Raw genomic sequence first — 14,360 nt, forward strand, 5'->3', positions numbered from 1 at the left:
GTTCCGGGTCTCGGCCCGAAATCACTCTACGCTGACAATCTTGACATTCAAGGCTGAACCCCTGGGGACTAGAAGCCAGGGGTGATCCGCTACCCACGTCCGCACCCGCGCCCCGCCCTCCAGCCCCACGGCGGGCGGGCCGCGCGGCCAAACCCCGGCGTGGATTTGGGGGGGGGGGGCGCGCGCGCCCGCGCGCGGCGCAATGAGCATGCGCGAGCGCGCCGGGGCGGGCGCTGTGAGCTCCGTGGCCGCGGAAAGGCGCCTGCCCGCGACCCGGCGCCGCCTCAGGGGCCGCGCCTCCCTCGCCTCGCTCCGGCGGCCGCCCCGCCTCGTCCACAGCGACCGCGCCTGGCGCAGGCGCAGACCCCGGACCAGAAGCTGGTGCTCCTGGGCTGCCGCGGTGACCCCGCCCCCGGGCCCAGGATGTGAGGCCGGTCCGGTGTCCCCGCGGCGGGCCGGGGCGGCGAGGGGCCCGCGGGCGCCATGGAGGGCGTGCTGTACAAGTGGACCAACTACCTGAGCGGTGAGTGCGGGCCTCGGTGTGCGCGGTGCGCCAGGCGGCGCCCTCCGCCGGCTCGCGGCCCGGACCGACATTGGGGTGCAACCGGCACCCCGGGCCCGCCGCGGGGTCCACCCCAGTCTTGCGAATTGGGCGTAGGGGGTGGGGGACGGCCAAGCCTGGGCCCTAGGCCTGTGGCAGGGTGCCGAGGGAGTGCCAGCAGCCCCTGGTATCCTAGAGTCTCCACGGACTCTCGCTTGGCACCTTCAGGGTCATCCCCCTGCAGACCGGAACAGCGGAGCTCTAGCTCCGCAGTCCGAAGCCCCGAAGTGTGCGCTGGCGTTCGGCTTTTCTCGCGGAATATTTCTTTTGTTCCAGACCCTGTCATAAAATGAATGCAGATATTAGCAACCTTGTCCTTGCCTTGCCCAGCACAATGGCTTAAAATAGCACCCTGCCCTCTTCTAGCTCTTGGAAGCACTTTCCGCAACTATCTAGAAGTTAGAACTGTTCCTCAGCGGTGAAGATGATTCTCAGCGAGCGTTGCTTTCCTCTGATCAGCAAATGGTATCTAATAAGTTATATGCTGCACGAACTGTGCTGGATGCGTTTTTGAGGTTAAACTTTTTTTTCTGGAAAATGGGTTAACATTGTGTCAGTGAGAATGCAGGAACCAGAAATCTTCCCAGCTAGAGTTGGAGTTTCCCCACCCTTTGATGGGGCAGTTCTGTTGTAAGGACAGACATGGCTGGGAAGAGTTGGCACTGTACTTTTGAGGAGGTCACAGCACAGTACAGGCGGAAGTACACCTGTCGGCGTGTACCTGAACTCTCTCTCTGGGTAGCGCAGTAATTAGCACTGAGTTATTTCTTTCTCCTTTAATCACTACCAGAGGGAGTGATAGGAAGTGCTGCCCTTAAAAAGACCAGGCCTTCATTTCAAGGATCTTCAGTGATGTCAGCAGAGAGATTAGGTTAGATTCGGATTACTCCAAAATGAGCTTCAGTCTGTTGAATTCTGGGAGCCTATTAGCGTGCTGCTTATCTGAGGAGAGGAGGCTTGACCAGGCCATTCTCCTTTGGAGGTTGTCCTAAACTCTGAGAGGTAGGTATGCATCTTAATGGTAAATCCTTACATCAACTTCACCCCCCTGCTCGCTCGCTCTCTCTCTCTCTCTCTCTCTCTCTCTCTCTCACACACACACACACACACACACACACACACACACACAGAGAGAGAGAGAGAGAGAGAGAGAGAGAGAGAGAGAGGGAAAGAGGGCACTTTCTTCTCCAGCCCCAACTTAATTCCTTTCTTCCTTTCCCTCCCCTTTCTGTATGGAAAGTTGTGGGAATAAAATGCTCCCTCCCCCCATCTTCTGTATCCTTCACTGGGCCAAGATTTTTCTAGAAGAGTCTTTGGGAATCTTTGTTCTGGGATGCCCATAGCATCTGTTTTCATGTTGAGTCTACCTTTTTCTCCCCTGAGTAAGAGCTCTTAGTACTGTTGAGTGGTTCGTGGGTGAAGCCTAAGGATGGCACTGGAGCCATAGCTGCTGGTTCTTTTGGCTTGCCAGCCAGCTCACCCTTCATTAAAAGCCCTCACACCCCTGGATGCTCCTCTGGATATGCTGAGAATTGTGGTTCAGCACATTGTCTTTCACTGGAAAATGAACTTACTTTGGGAGAGAATGGCTATGACTTAGGAAGATCACGGGGGGGGGGGGGGGGGGGTCCTTGTTTCCTTTGCTCTCCTTTGTTTGTTGGTCTCCCACAAAGAGCTATTGGAGTGTGAATGATGAGCTTTGGGGGAGACGTTACTCATTTTTTTCCTCTGAAGCTTTTGTTTTAAAAATATTTTTATTTGTTCTTTGAGAATGTCACTCAACTTATTTTGATCATATTCATCCTGCTTCCCTTTCTCCAATTCCTCCCAAATCTACCCTTTCCACCAATACTCCCCACACAACATGAAGTTCTCCTCCTCCTCTTCCTTCTCCTATAGCTAATATTGCCCAAATACTCTCCAGTGGGGGCCTGCTAGGGATCATACCATTAAGGAAAACTGACTCCCCCTCTCCTAGCCATCATCAGATGCCAATAGTTTCTCAGTTAGTGCTGGGATTTTGTCTGGCTTGAGCTTGCACAAGTATTGTGGGTGTTGTCACAGTCACTGGGTGCATATGAGCACCTGTCCTGTTGTGTCCTTGATGTTATCTATCATCCTTCAATTTGACAGTCTTTTCACCTACTCTTCCACAAGGTGCCTGGGCCTTAGGGGTCGGGTGTGATGTTTGTTTCATTTAGGACTGAGCACTCCAGTCTCTTAAGTCTCCACACATCAAGCAGTTGAGGGTCTCTGTGTTCATTAACATCCACAATGATGAGAAACTTCTCTGATAAGTATTAAGCAATGCACTGATCTATGGGTACAGGAATAAGTCACTAAAAGTTGGTTTAATGCTATGTCCTTTTAGTAGATAATAATATTAGATTCTCCTCTTGGCCCTGTTACCTATCTAACCACAAATTCTTGGCATTATTAACACTGCCAGGAATGGGTTCCATTTCATAGAGCAGACTTTAGATGCAATCAGAAAGTGGTTAGTTATGTCCATAACGTTCATGCCACTGTTGTACCAGGGGACATATCTTGTCAAGCCAGTCATTACTATACCTCATAGGGGTCACAGCCAAATGAGATTGAAGATTGCATTTTTTTTTCTACTAGCATGCATAGCACCCTCCATTGCTAGGAAAGCTAGCCAGTAGGATGAAGTTGAATACCAGTTTGCTTACTGTGTTGTTACTCAAATATGTGGTGTATGAAGCTTATTTTAAAGACTTTTTTGATTATGGTTTGCATATAGTTACTTTAATATCTCTATCCCGAGGTCTTCTGGAATTTTCTCCAAAAAGAGCTCATAACCTATCCCTTTTATGTAGCGTGTGTATTTCTGCTTGTGAAAAGCTTGATGTACACCTTTAATCCTGGCACTCAGGATGCAGATGTAGGTGAATCTTTGTGAGTTCAGAGGCCAGCCTGGTCTGTATAATGAGTTCCAGAACAACCAGGGCTACATAGTGAAATCCTGTCTCAAACAAACAAACAAACAAACAAAAAGAAGGTGTTGAATTTGAGTGGAAAACTTTAGTACATCTATTCAGCCATTGAATCTTTGGAGAATGTATTAATTATTCTTCTGTTGAACAGGCAGACAGCTCTCTCTTGCTCTGCTTATGCCTTATGGTCTGGCCTGTAGGAAAGATTGGATTAGTTACAAGCAGGTTCCAAATGTGTGTGGGGGTTCAGGGACAGCTAGGAGGTTGGTCTAGGTTGCCTGGGAAAATTGCTTTATTAAATAGAGCCAGAAGGTGGGTCAACCTAACTAGGCACATGGACCAAGACAACTGTCCAGTAGCAGTAGATGGTGGTGCAGAAGAATCTGGCACAGGAGCAATGTGGGAAGGCTTCAGACAGACAGGGACCAGGAGTCTGTGGAAAGAGGAGGAGCCATCTGACTGGAGACAACAGATATGCTAGGGTATTTGGGAAGCCTTATCATGGCCTGTGTAAGCTGTGTGGTGTCCTGTGGTATGGTGTGGTGTGGCGTGGCGTGGCGGTGTGTGGTGTGGTGGTGTGGTGTGGTGTGGTCTGGGTGTTTATGCACATGCACAAGTGTGCAAGTGTGTGAAATTCAAATGAGCTACTCAGCTTGCAGCATTCAAAGTTTTCCAGTTACAGGTCAGGGGTCACAGCTCAGTGGACAAGCTTGCCTACCATGAGTAAAAAAAGATCCAAGTGTTTTGTTTTTGCCAGGCGTGCTAGTGACACATGTCTGTATCCTAGCACTCAGGATCCTGAGACACCACAGACCAGCCTGGGCTGCATGGTAAGACCCTCTCTCTTTACATATGTCTACTGCACTTCTTGTGTTTCACAAGCAGTGCCGTTATTTTATAGATGTCTATTATTGAAAGTTAGAAGCATCAGGTCTTGAGAAAAGCATCTAAATTTCTAGCATGAATGTGATTCAAGAAGGCAGGAACAGAAGAGAAAGCTCTTTCACTCAGTTACCAGTTTTATTCAATGCTCCTTGTGCTTCTTTGGTGAAAAATGAAAAGCTTTAGGGCCATCTTTCTCTTTAAAGTACAGAATATTAGACATTCAGGGATTTGTTGTTGAAATTTAATTTCAGATGATAGAAAATTAAATTTGGGGTGTTGATTAATTGATTTTTTTTTTCAAGACAAGAGTTTATCTGTGTAGCCTTGGTTGTCTGGAACTTGCTCTGTAGCCCAGGCTGGCCTTGAACTCATAGAGATCTACCTGTGTCTGCTTCCCAAGTGCTGGGATTAAAGGCGTGCACCACCACTGCCCACCTAATTTGGGATATTTAAAAGGAATCAATATGTGTTGTGACATGCACGGTATACAACTGCCAGACACTGTTTTCTCACTGTTCATATCTTTTAAAACCTAGAATGTGGTCAGTATCATCTGAGCAGGACTGTTGGCTAGAGTCAGTGAGGGCTGGAATCGGACAGCAGCTCCATCACTGCCAGTGCCAGCCACTTGACCTTTTTGAACTTTAGTATCTTCCTCCCCCATAAAAAGAATGTGGCTTACTAGTTTAATTCTAAGACTGTTTAAAATGCATCAGCACTTACAATGTGATACCTGCTATTCTGAACATTTTGCATTTGAACCTTACATGAACTTTGAGAAGCCTTTATCATTTGCTTTTGAGATGAAGGCATTGAATCACAACATTAGATTGGGCTTAAGGTCACACAGTTAATAAGTGGCTCCAGAGTCATTGCTCCCTTACATAATACTGTCAAAGGTCCCTCTGGCTTGATCATTATATAATGCTAGCTGATTCATAATGTACCTATATTTGAAGCATGTTTGACCTAGAATGCAGGACTATTTGAGGGGAGGAGCTAGGGAGGAGTTGAGAGTGAGGGAAACTTTGAGTATGGAATACTTGGCATACTCGGCATATATTTAACCAGAGAGTTTCCAGCTGTGCTTTCTACTTTACCCACTTTCCTGCCCACTTAGCAGACAGGAGAGCTGTTACCTCAAGCTCTAACCAGTTGCAAGTTTTTTGAGCAGGTTAGGCACAAACACATTGTGGCACTGCACTCCAGAAACAGCAAAAGCTTGCATCATGCTGGCCAGGTGGCTGCCAGTGAGGAGGCAATGTGGTGTTTCCCCCGCGTGGTAGAAGTGACTCTTGCCCTGTATCTTTATGTTGTCTAATTGCCAAGAGGATATCTAGAACACGGTGACCCAGAGTAGGGGTCATAGTCTCACAGCTACTTGTTCACATTTTTCTGTTGTTGTAATTGCAACATCCTCATTGAAATAATAATTGAGATACCATAAGATTCATTCATTTAAAATATACAAGTCAGTAGTTTGTGTGTACATACACACAGTGCAACCATTACTACCATTCATTTTAGAGCATTTTCACAGCCCTGCCTCCTGCATGTAGCAACCTCTGTTCCATTTGTATAGACTTGCCTAGTCTAGCTATTTTCTATGTCATTTACTTTCCTTGCCCTTGACAGAATAGCTGACAGAGACAACTTAAAGGAAGAAGGACTTATCCTGGCTAACAGCTTAGGGAACACAGTCCATCATGCCTGGAAAGGCATGGCAGTATGAGCTTGCCCTGGCTGTGGCATCAAGAGCATGCAGCAGCTGGTCACATTGCCAGGCAGTCCAGAAGCAAAACTTGGATCAAATGTGGAGCTGGCCTGTAATCTTCAAGCCTCACCTCTGCCAGCTAGATTCCTTCCAGAAGGTTCCACAACTTCCTAGAACAGTTTGAAGAGCTGGATTCTGTTTAAACAAATCACATGATTTTAGGATTTTATTTTGTTTATCCATCTTGTGGCATGTATTGATTAATTTCTTACCACTAAATTATACTTCACTGCACACTGTTTTGCATATCTGTTCAATAGATGACATTGGGATTGCTGCATTTATGGGCTATTATGAATAATATTGTAGTGAACATTTGTGTGCAAGTTATATAGATATTTCATTTCTCTTGGATGTATATGTCTTGAAGTGGATTTTTTTGGGTGTACAATAATTCTTTTTAACAATTTTGAAAGTGCCCAATTGTCCAGGCTTCACAACACATAACATCTCACTAGTAGTCAAGGTTCAGTGTCTTTACATCCTAGCTGATACTTGTCCCTTTATTTCATAATGTAGCTAACCCTACTGATATGAATTGATTTATCTCCCTAACTAGAGCTGTTGATCATCTTTTTATTTACTTAGAAGCATTGAGAAATGTCTATTTATATCTTTGCTCACTTGCTAATGGGGTTTCTTCCTCCTAATAGAGTTATAATAGTTCTTTAGTGTGGATGTCAATTTCTTATCAGATGTATGGATTTAATTATCTATTATATGGGTTGCCTTTTTCATTTTCCTAAGGTTATCATTGAGAACACAAAAGTTTGAAATTTTCATATAGTCTAATTTATCAGATATTTTCTTTTGTGTGCTTCTGATAGCATAACTATCAGATACCAAACTGTTGCCTAGCCCCAGACCATGAAGATACAGTTGTATTTTTTCTTTATAGTTTTTGCTCTTCATTTAAATCTCTGGTTCATTTTTAATTAACTTTCATATCTGATGTGAGGTACAGTGCAACTTCATTCTTCCACATGTAAATGTCTAATGATTAACTTTTACACTCGGAATTTTTGATTCAGTGACAGAGTATGTTGTTCAGTTCTTGTTACTGTGGTGAAATCCATGTGATAATTAACCCTATAAAAAGAATGACTTGTAATATTGGGAGTTCTGGTCTGTGATCTGTTGGTCCTGTTGTTTTGAGCCTGTGGTGAGGTAGCACATCATGGTGCAAGTGTATGGAAGAGCAGATCATTTACTTCATGGCCAAGAAACAAACCAGATAAAGGAGGTTTCTAGGGTCCTACAGTCCTCTAAAAGGACATTCCTGTGTCCTAGAGATATCCCACCAGACCGCACCTCTGACAGTTTTCAGTTTCAGTAGTGTCTTGGTAATATGGCTCTTTCCTGCAGGCATACCACTGTGACAACAAAATAAGCATGGCAGCATAGACAGCATAGTATGTATATGGAGGTGAGCTCCCCACCAGGAGTGCCACACTCTCTCATTTTGCTGTATGATATTGTTGGGTATATTGGGGGTGATCTAGAGTCTTAGATCTGTGAGCTAAAGAAGATTGGGGATCATTTTTCTCAGATTTCATTCTTGGTGTTTAGTCCTTATCATTTCCTGTTACCATCACTTTGTTTTGTTTAGAATGAGCAAAAGTCAGCCAAGTTCCATTAGAACCAGATGTAAGAGAGATGATGTTATGTTGTGTACCAGACAGATGTATAAGACAAGTATGGTGCATCTAAATGCCACGATGCCTGGCTACTTTCTTGGATCCTGTGTCAGGCTTGTGGAATATGTGGCAGCACCTGAAAAGGTCAAGAAATGCGAAATATATGGAAAATACTGCTACAGAGAGCTGTTCTCAGTATTGTGTCATAGCATAGGAAATTATTTGCTTGAAAGTACTCTCCATTTCCTTCAGCTAGAAATGCTCTAAGAAAAGCTGTCCTTATTTTTAAATATCAGCAAAATGATTTCACAAATCTCTTTCAACACTATTACTCCCTTCTCATTTATTCATCTGAGAAACCCATATTGAGCTTGAGTTTCTCATCCATCAGACCCTTTGAGAGTGAGTGCTAGGACCCCTATTTGGGGCAGGACAGAGTCTTTGTGCTCAAGAGATTGTAGTCTGACAGAGGACCTCCTCAATCACAGAAATTCACTTCCATTTGAGTGTGGGTTTGGACATACAAGTTTTTACGTGGCTGCCCCAAGGCTGTGACTTGCCATGTCTTGGAGGGTCGCATTGTATATAGCTGTCTCTAGAGGAAGTTAGGTGTTATCTTTCACCCTAGTGGCTTTACTGAGATTTGGATTGCCTCTGACGACTCAGCTGTAGGCATCTCAGGCCATCTGGTTTGGCATTGCAGGTGACTTTTGCTCCTTCCTTCTGTTGGCCTGTATTCACTTCTTGTGGAGAGAGACCAACCAGCCCTAGCTGTTGTTGTTTGATCTTTGGGTCTTTGGGGGGGCCACCACCCAGCTCCCAAATAACACATGGAGGCTTATTCTTACTTGTGAATACCTGGCTTTAGCTTGACTAAATTTCTTTCCAGCTTTCCTTAACTTAAATTATCCCATCTACCTTTTGCCTCTGGGCTTTTCTCGTTTTCTTACTCTTACTCCATGGCTGGCTGTGTAGCTGGGTGGCTAGAGTCTTCCTCCTCCTCTGGCTCCTAGCTTTATACTACCAGATTTCTCCCTCTGTATTTTCTCTCTGTCTGCCAGCCCCGCCTATCCTTTCTCCTGCCTTGCTATTGGCCATTCAGTTCTTTATTAGCCCATCAAGTGTTTTACACGGGCACAGTAACACAGCTTCACAGAGTTAAACTAATGCAACATAAACAAAAGTAACACACCTTAAAATAATTATTCCACTACACTACCTGTGACACCAATGTAAGCAGCCAGAAAATAGGAAGAAGAAAAAAAAAAAAGAACAAAAAAAGGAAAGTATAAAATTAGCTAACAGGAACAGGCACATTTTTGTCAAGAACAAATGCTAGGAACCCCCTTTTAGCGACGATGAAGGAAAAGTGTCTTGGAAGAGGTAAGATGGAAGGGTGGGTAGACTTGGTGTGGACACAGGTAAGGCACAGCACTGGGTTTCAAAGGAGGAAACAGGACCAGAACACATTCTTTTCTAGGAGAAAATATTAGCGGGGTGTGAGGAGTGAGATTATTACACTGAGCAGGACTTCAGAACAGGAAGACAGATGGGTGAGAACAGTCTTCCAGGAAGACTGACCTGGCTGGGCATGACAAGGGAGTTAGAGTGAAGTGGAGGTGGGGAGAAGCGGGGAAGGACAGTACTCCCTTGTCACTGATGAGTGAGCCTAGGCTCACATGATTAATAACTTAAAAACCACAGTGAGCTCGATCTGCATTACCATCCTGTGTCTGACCTCACATTCCATGTCCCAGTGTGGCACAGTGGGATGCTGAAAACACACAGAAATATTGAGAATGGAGGGGCTCAGTGACTGGCCTGGAGGATAAGGCAGAATTGGGCTTTCAGCTTACAGCTTGGATGGTGATGCAAGATGTGTTCAGAAGGACACCAGGGGAGAGAGAAGATGATGTTGTCAGTTTGGAAGGACACTTTGAAACTACTTAGTTTGCCTCTGCTAACTAGTTGCAAAGAAGGCTCAGAGCAACTGAGTGTCTTGCAGCAATAACTCTTCTGTATGACAGGAGTCTCAACTTGTGCCAAAATGTTCTCACTCTAGTCTGGTGGTTCATGCAGAAAGCATGTAATACATGATAAATAAGTATGCAGTCTGTTTGCCCACTGTACACAAGAGATGTAACAGAGCAGACTACACAGGAGTCTCCAGAGAGTTTTGAATAATTGTAATTATACTTAGCCCCTCACTACCTGCATCCCTGCCCTCTGTAAGCCTGTCACTTCTTGAGGTCTATGATCGTTTCTCTAGACTCTAAACCTGACAATTTTGACTGCTAAAATCATGCTCTGTAGATTAATTAATGTTACTAAGGAGCCTGTAATTTGGCTAATCACACCTTACCTGTTATGATAAGGGGTATTTCTTCCCTCTGTTCCCTCCTCCTCAGTTACTGACTGTCCTGGCACAGGAGCCCACGGCTTTCCTAGTCACCTTCTCTGTGGGGCTCTGCTAGAGATGTTGAGGTATAGGTGGGCTCTGAGGAGATCTGGTGTGGCTGAGTGCCAGGCCAGATGTTGAAAACCATCAAGGTTGTTGTGGAGGTCAGGGTTACTTGAGATCAGTAAATGCTTTGCTTCAGTTTAAAATGGTTCATTCTTAACACATTTATATAATATAAACCATATATGTTTGTCTTACCCACTGTTCTATGCTATGAAGAGACACTGTGATCAAGGAAACTCTTATGAAACAAAGCACTTAATTGGGAGCTTGGTTACAGTTTCAGAGGGTGAGTCTGTTATCATGCTGGGGGAGCATGGTGGGAACATGGCGGCATGCATAGCAGCAGACAGAGAGAAACACTGTGCCTGGTGGGAACTTTTTGAAACCTCCAATCCCACCTCTCTAACACGTACTGCCTCCAACAAGGCCACACCTCCTAATCCTTCTCAAATAGTTCCACTCCCTGATGACTAAGTATTCAAATATATCAATCAGCCTATGGGGCCATTCTTATTCAAACCACTGCAACACTGCATTATAACATGGATTAAAAACATAGAAACTATAGTTTTATGGTAAAAGTTAAATTTTGGCTTACTGTTTCAGAAAATTTGTCAATCCTTTAAGAATTTTAATTTCAATTTATTTTCTTAACATTAGTCAGTTGGCCTTAATAATCTAGGGAAAAGCTGAATTTTCTGTTGCTCTCTATGAGGACAAAGATTTACATATTTTAAAACCTTGCAGCAACTACTAGGAAACATTCAAACTCAGTGGAGGTTTTGTGGGAAAAGCTAAAGCTGAAGCTAGTAAAGGGGCTCGGGAGGTTAGTTCAGGGGCTCGGGTGGTTAGTTCAGGGGCTCGGGAGGTTGTTAGCTCAGGGGCTCGGGAGGTTGTTAGCCCAGGGGCTCAGGAGGTTAGTTCAGGGGCTCAGGAGGTTTGTTCAGGGACTCAGGAGCTTAGTTAAAGGATTTTGCTGCCTTTTGCTCCTCTAATCTGGCACATCTTTATTATTTTGTTAAGGTGTGACTACATAGAAACTTTCACAAAGTACTTGTGACAATGAGGATGGGTTCTATTGCTAAATGGCCTAGAATCTAGTGTGGTCTCTGACCTATAACATAGAGGTCAGCAGGCCATAAAGTATGTGTGACATCTCCCCTAAGGATGGGTAATGGTCTAGGGCGGGAAGAGTCCAGAATAATCATTCTGGGCAATTAGGGTGACATCTGTTCCTTCAGATAGCAAAAAGGTCAATAGGTCGTTAACAATGACCATTCTCAGCTTTCTGGATGGAATGTAGGTATTTGATTTGTATCTCCTCCCTTGAGGAGACACCCCTGTGTGATTAACATTCCTGGCTCTCTTAGTGCTTCTCTGTGAGCACAAGGACCTCTGTGCCTTCACTAGTGCAGTCCACCAGCAAAGCTCACTGCAGCTGGGCTGTGCAGAGAGGGGAGGACTTTCAGCATTTTAGGATCCCTGTAAGAGAAAGCTAGCTTAGTACATTCTTTTTTAATTTCAAGATGTTATTTTATTATTGTTATTACAGAACCTGGAATCACATTGTGATTAGTGTTTTATCTTTATTTAATTGGCAGGCTTTTAAAAATTCTTTGCTATGTTAAGAATGCTCTTGAAATTGATGTGGTGGTTTATTTTAGTGTCCGTTTGAGCCACAGGGGGCTGGTGTAGCTTGGATTTGGAATGCTCCTCAAAGGCCCATGTGTTTCATTAAGTCTTGGTCCTCAGCTTCATACTGTTGGCAGGTGTCAGAAACTTTATGAGGAGCCTAGGAAAAGAAAGTGGGGTTACTGAGGGGCATATTCTGGAAAAGTGGGATGCTGGTCCCACTTCTGCTTCCATAAGGCAAGCATCTTGCATCAACAAGCTCTTAGCCACAGCCATCATGTACCACTTCACCACAGTCCAAAAGCAGTGGAGTCCCAGTGACCATGACCTGAAACATCTGGTAAAATACCAAGCCAAAACCTTTCCTCTTTGCAAGTTGATTTATCTTAGGATGTTTGTCATAGTAATGGAAAGCTGAGGGGCTCAGGTCCTCAGATGTTTGGGGAAACACTCTGGATGGGTCTAGGGTATTTTTAAATAATATTAGCCCTTGAAATGGTAGATCAATTAAATAGAATGCTCTTCCAGTCATGTTTATAGGGCCTCACTTAGCTGCTTAAAGTCTAGAATAAAACAAAAAGGCTGGGTAAGAAGGGACTCCACGTGCCCAGCTAGAGTGAATGGGGTGGGATATTGACCTCTGAAACCTCCATGGGCCTCAGCTTTGCTGAGTGCAGATCTTGGGATGAGCTGATTCTTTGTCGTAATTCACTTGGTATATCAATATGTGATCCTGTGGCCTCTTTTTCTTGGAGACTGCTAAAGCAAAAGTCCTAAACTCGATGAATTAGTTATCAGGTATGTCTCAGATGCTTTCTACACAAAAATTGTGATATGTTTCAGGGGCAGGAAGCGTCCACACAAGTCAGAGTGGCAGGAGTTGAGCTCTAAGTGAAAAGGCTGCTCTGTATCAGGATGGCTTTCTACCAACAGGGAGCCAAAGCTTAGGAGTTTTTGTGTGCACAGGGGCAATGTAGGAAGGCATGATTTTCTCCTGAGTTCTCTTGTGTGTAGTATGTGCCTTGGTATAGGTTTCCTTACCCATATATTGAACCTAGGTGATTTCAAAGACTTCTTCCCATTTCAGATTCTGAGAATCTTGGTTTCAGTGAGGGCAAAGCGGCCTACACAGTGCTGTAGATAATCAGATTCTTTTGCAGATGTGTAGTGCTTTGGTGATACCAGGAGAGCATCAGGGTACTCTGATGAATGATGGCTTTACTGGGTTGTGTGGGTGGTGGCCATCACATTTTGTTTCTATAGAACTTGAAGTTGAGATTACAAAGTATTCTCTTCCAACATAAATATATTATGAATTCATCTCAACAAGTTTGCTAGGATTGTGGGCTGTGGCCATGATAAGACCATAGGGAGCCTTACAGTCAATAAAGGGTCTTCCTCTCTAGGCAGAAACTTTCAATACAGAAAGGCTGACAAGAGGAATAGCTGCAATTTTTTGAAAGAATATTTACCTTTGGTGAGAAAAAAGTCATATGGCAGGATATTTCAGTTCAGGAATTATTGAAGAGTAGATCATTGAGAATTAATGTTCATCTGGTTTTATTTAAGGAGGTGAAAGAAGTGTTTGCTGGCAGGATTGTGTCTTGTGTGGTTCTTAGAAAAGCAGGCCCTGGTGAGTGGGAGGGACATCTCACCTGCTTTCCCAATTCCTTCCCTTAGGTTTAGTGCAGACCACTCAGACTGGGGGAAACAGGGAAGAGAAGAGTGGCTCCAGGAAGCACAGCATCTCCCCAAACATAAATAAGTGCCATTTGGACAGCGGTTGGTGGTGTACCCATACTACAAAAAAAGTTTTTATTTTTCATGCATGTGAATGTTTAGCCTGCATGTATGTTGCTGTACATTGCTTGGTGCTCATGGAAACCAGAGGAGGGCTTTGGATCCTCTGGAACCATGCAAGTGCTGGAAACCAAACTATGGTCCTCTGCAAGAACAGATATCTGTGTCTGTTCAGTCCTTGGAGCTCTGCTCAAAGTTCCCACAACCTTCTCTCTGGATGCCTCAGCCACAGTCAAGTCACATGAGAGAAAGGAAATGTGGTACTACTAAGAGGAAAACTATACCTAACTGAAGATGCCTGCTGGTGTGTGTGTGTGTGTGTGTGTGTGTGTGTGTGTGTGTTTCAAAATAGTCGGCATTTTGTGAAGAAGATGAAGCTTGATTCATCGCAAATCAGTTTGGCTTGTTTGGAATTACAAGGCATGTGAGAAGACTAGCTAAGATGCCTGCTTCTGCTGTATGTAGCTTGTCCCCATACCCAGATATTGACGGGAGTAGAGCTACATCTTGAGGGTCTAAAGTTTGTGTGCTTTGGTTGGCCAATACTAACTGGTCAGAGACATCTGTCCTAAGAGCTCTGTAGACAGGTTCATCAGTCTGGACACCACAT

The 14,360-nt window shown here is 44.5% G+C and overlaps 1 protein-coding gene across 1 annotated transcript in view; it reads left to right on the plus strand.

The window, feature by feature from the left end:
* The first annotated feature begins 241 nt into the window (after positions 1–241).
* The window catches only part of Plekha8 (pleckstrin homology domain containing A8), a 45,965-nt gene continuing 31,846 nt past the window's right edge, over positions 242–14,360 (plus strand). The window contains exon 1 of the mRNA XM_036181483.1: positions 242–523. Coding sequence (XP_036037376.1) covers positions 484–523 — 40 coding nt within the window. The 5' untranslated portion in view covers positions 242–483. The remainder of the gene's footprint in view (positions 524–14,360) is intronic.

The sequence above is a fragment of the Onychomys torridus genome, chromosome 3 (assembly GCF_903995425.1).
Source record: "Onychomys torridus chromosome 3, mOncTor1.1, whole genome shotgun sequence".
Taxonomy (NCBI): domain Eukaryota; kingdom Metazoa; phylum Chordata; class Mammalia; order Rodentia; family Cricetidae; genus Onychomys; species Onychomys torridus.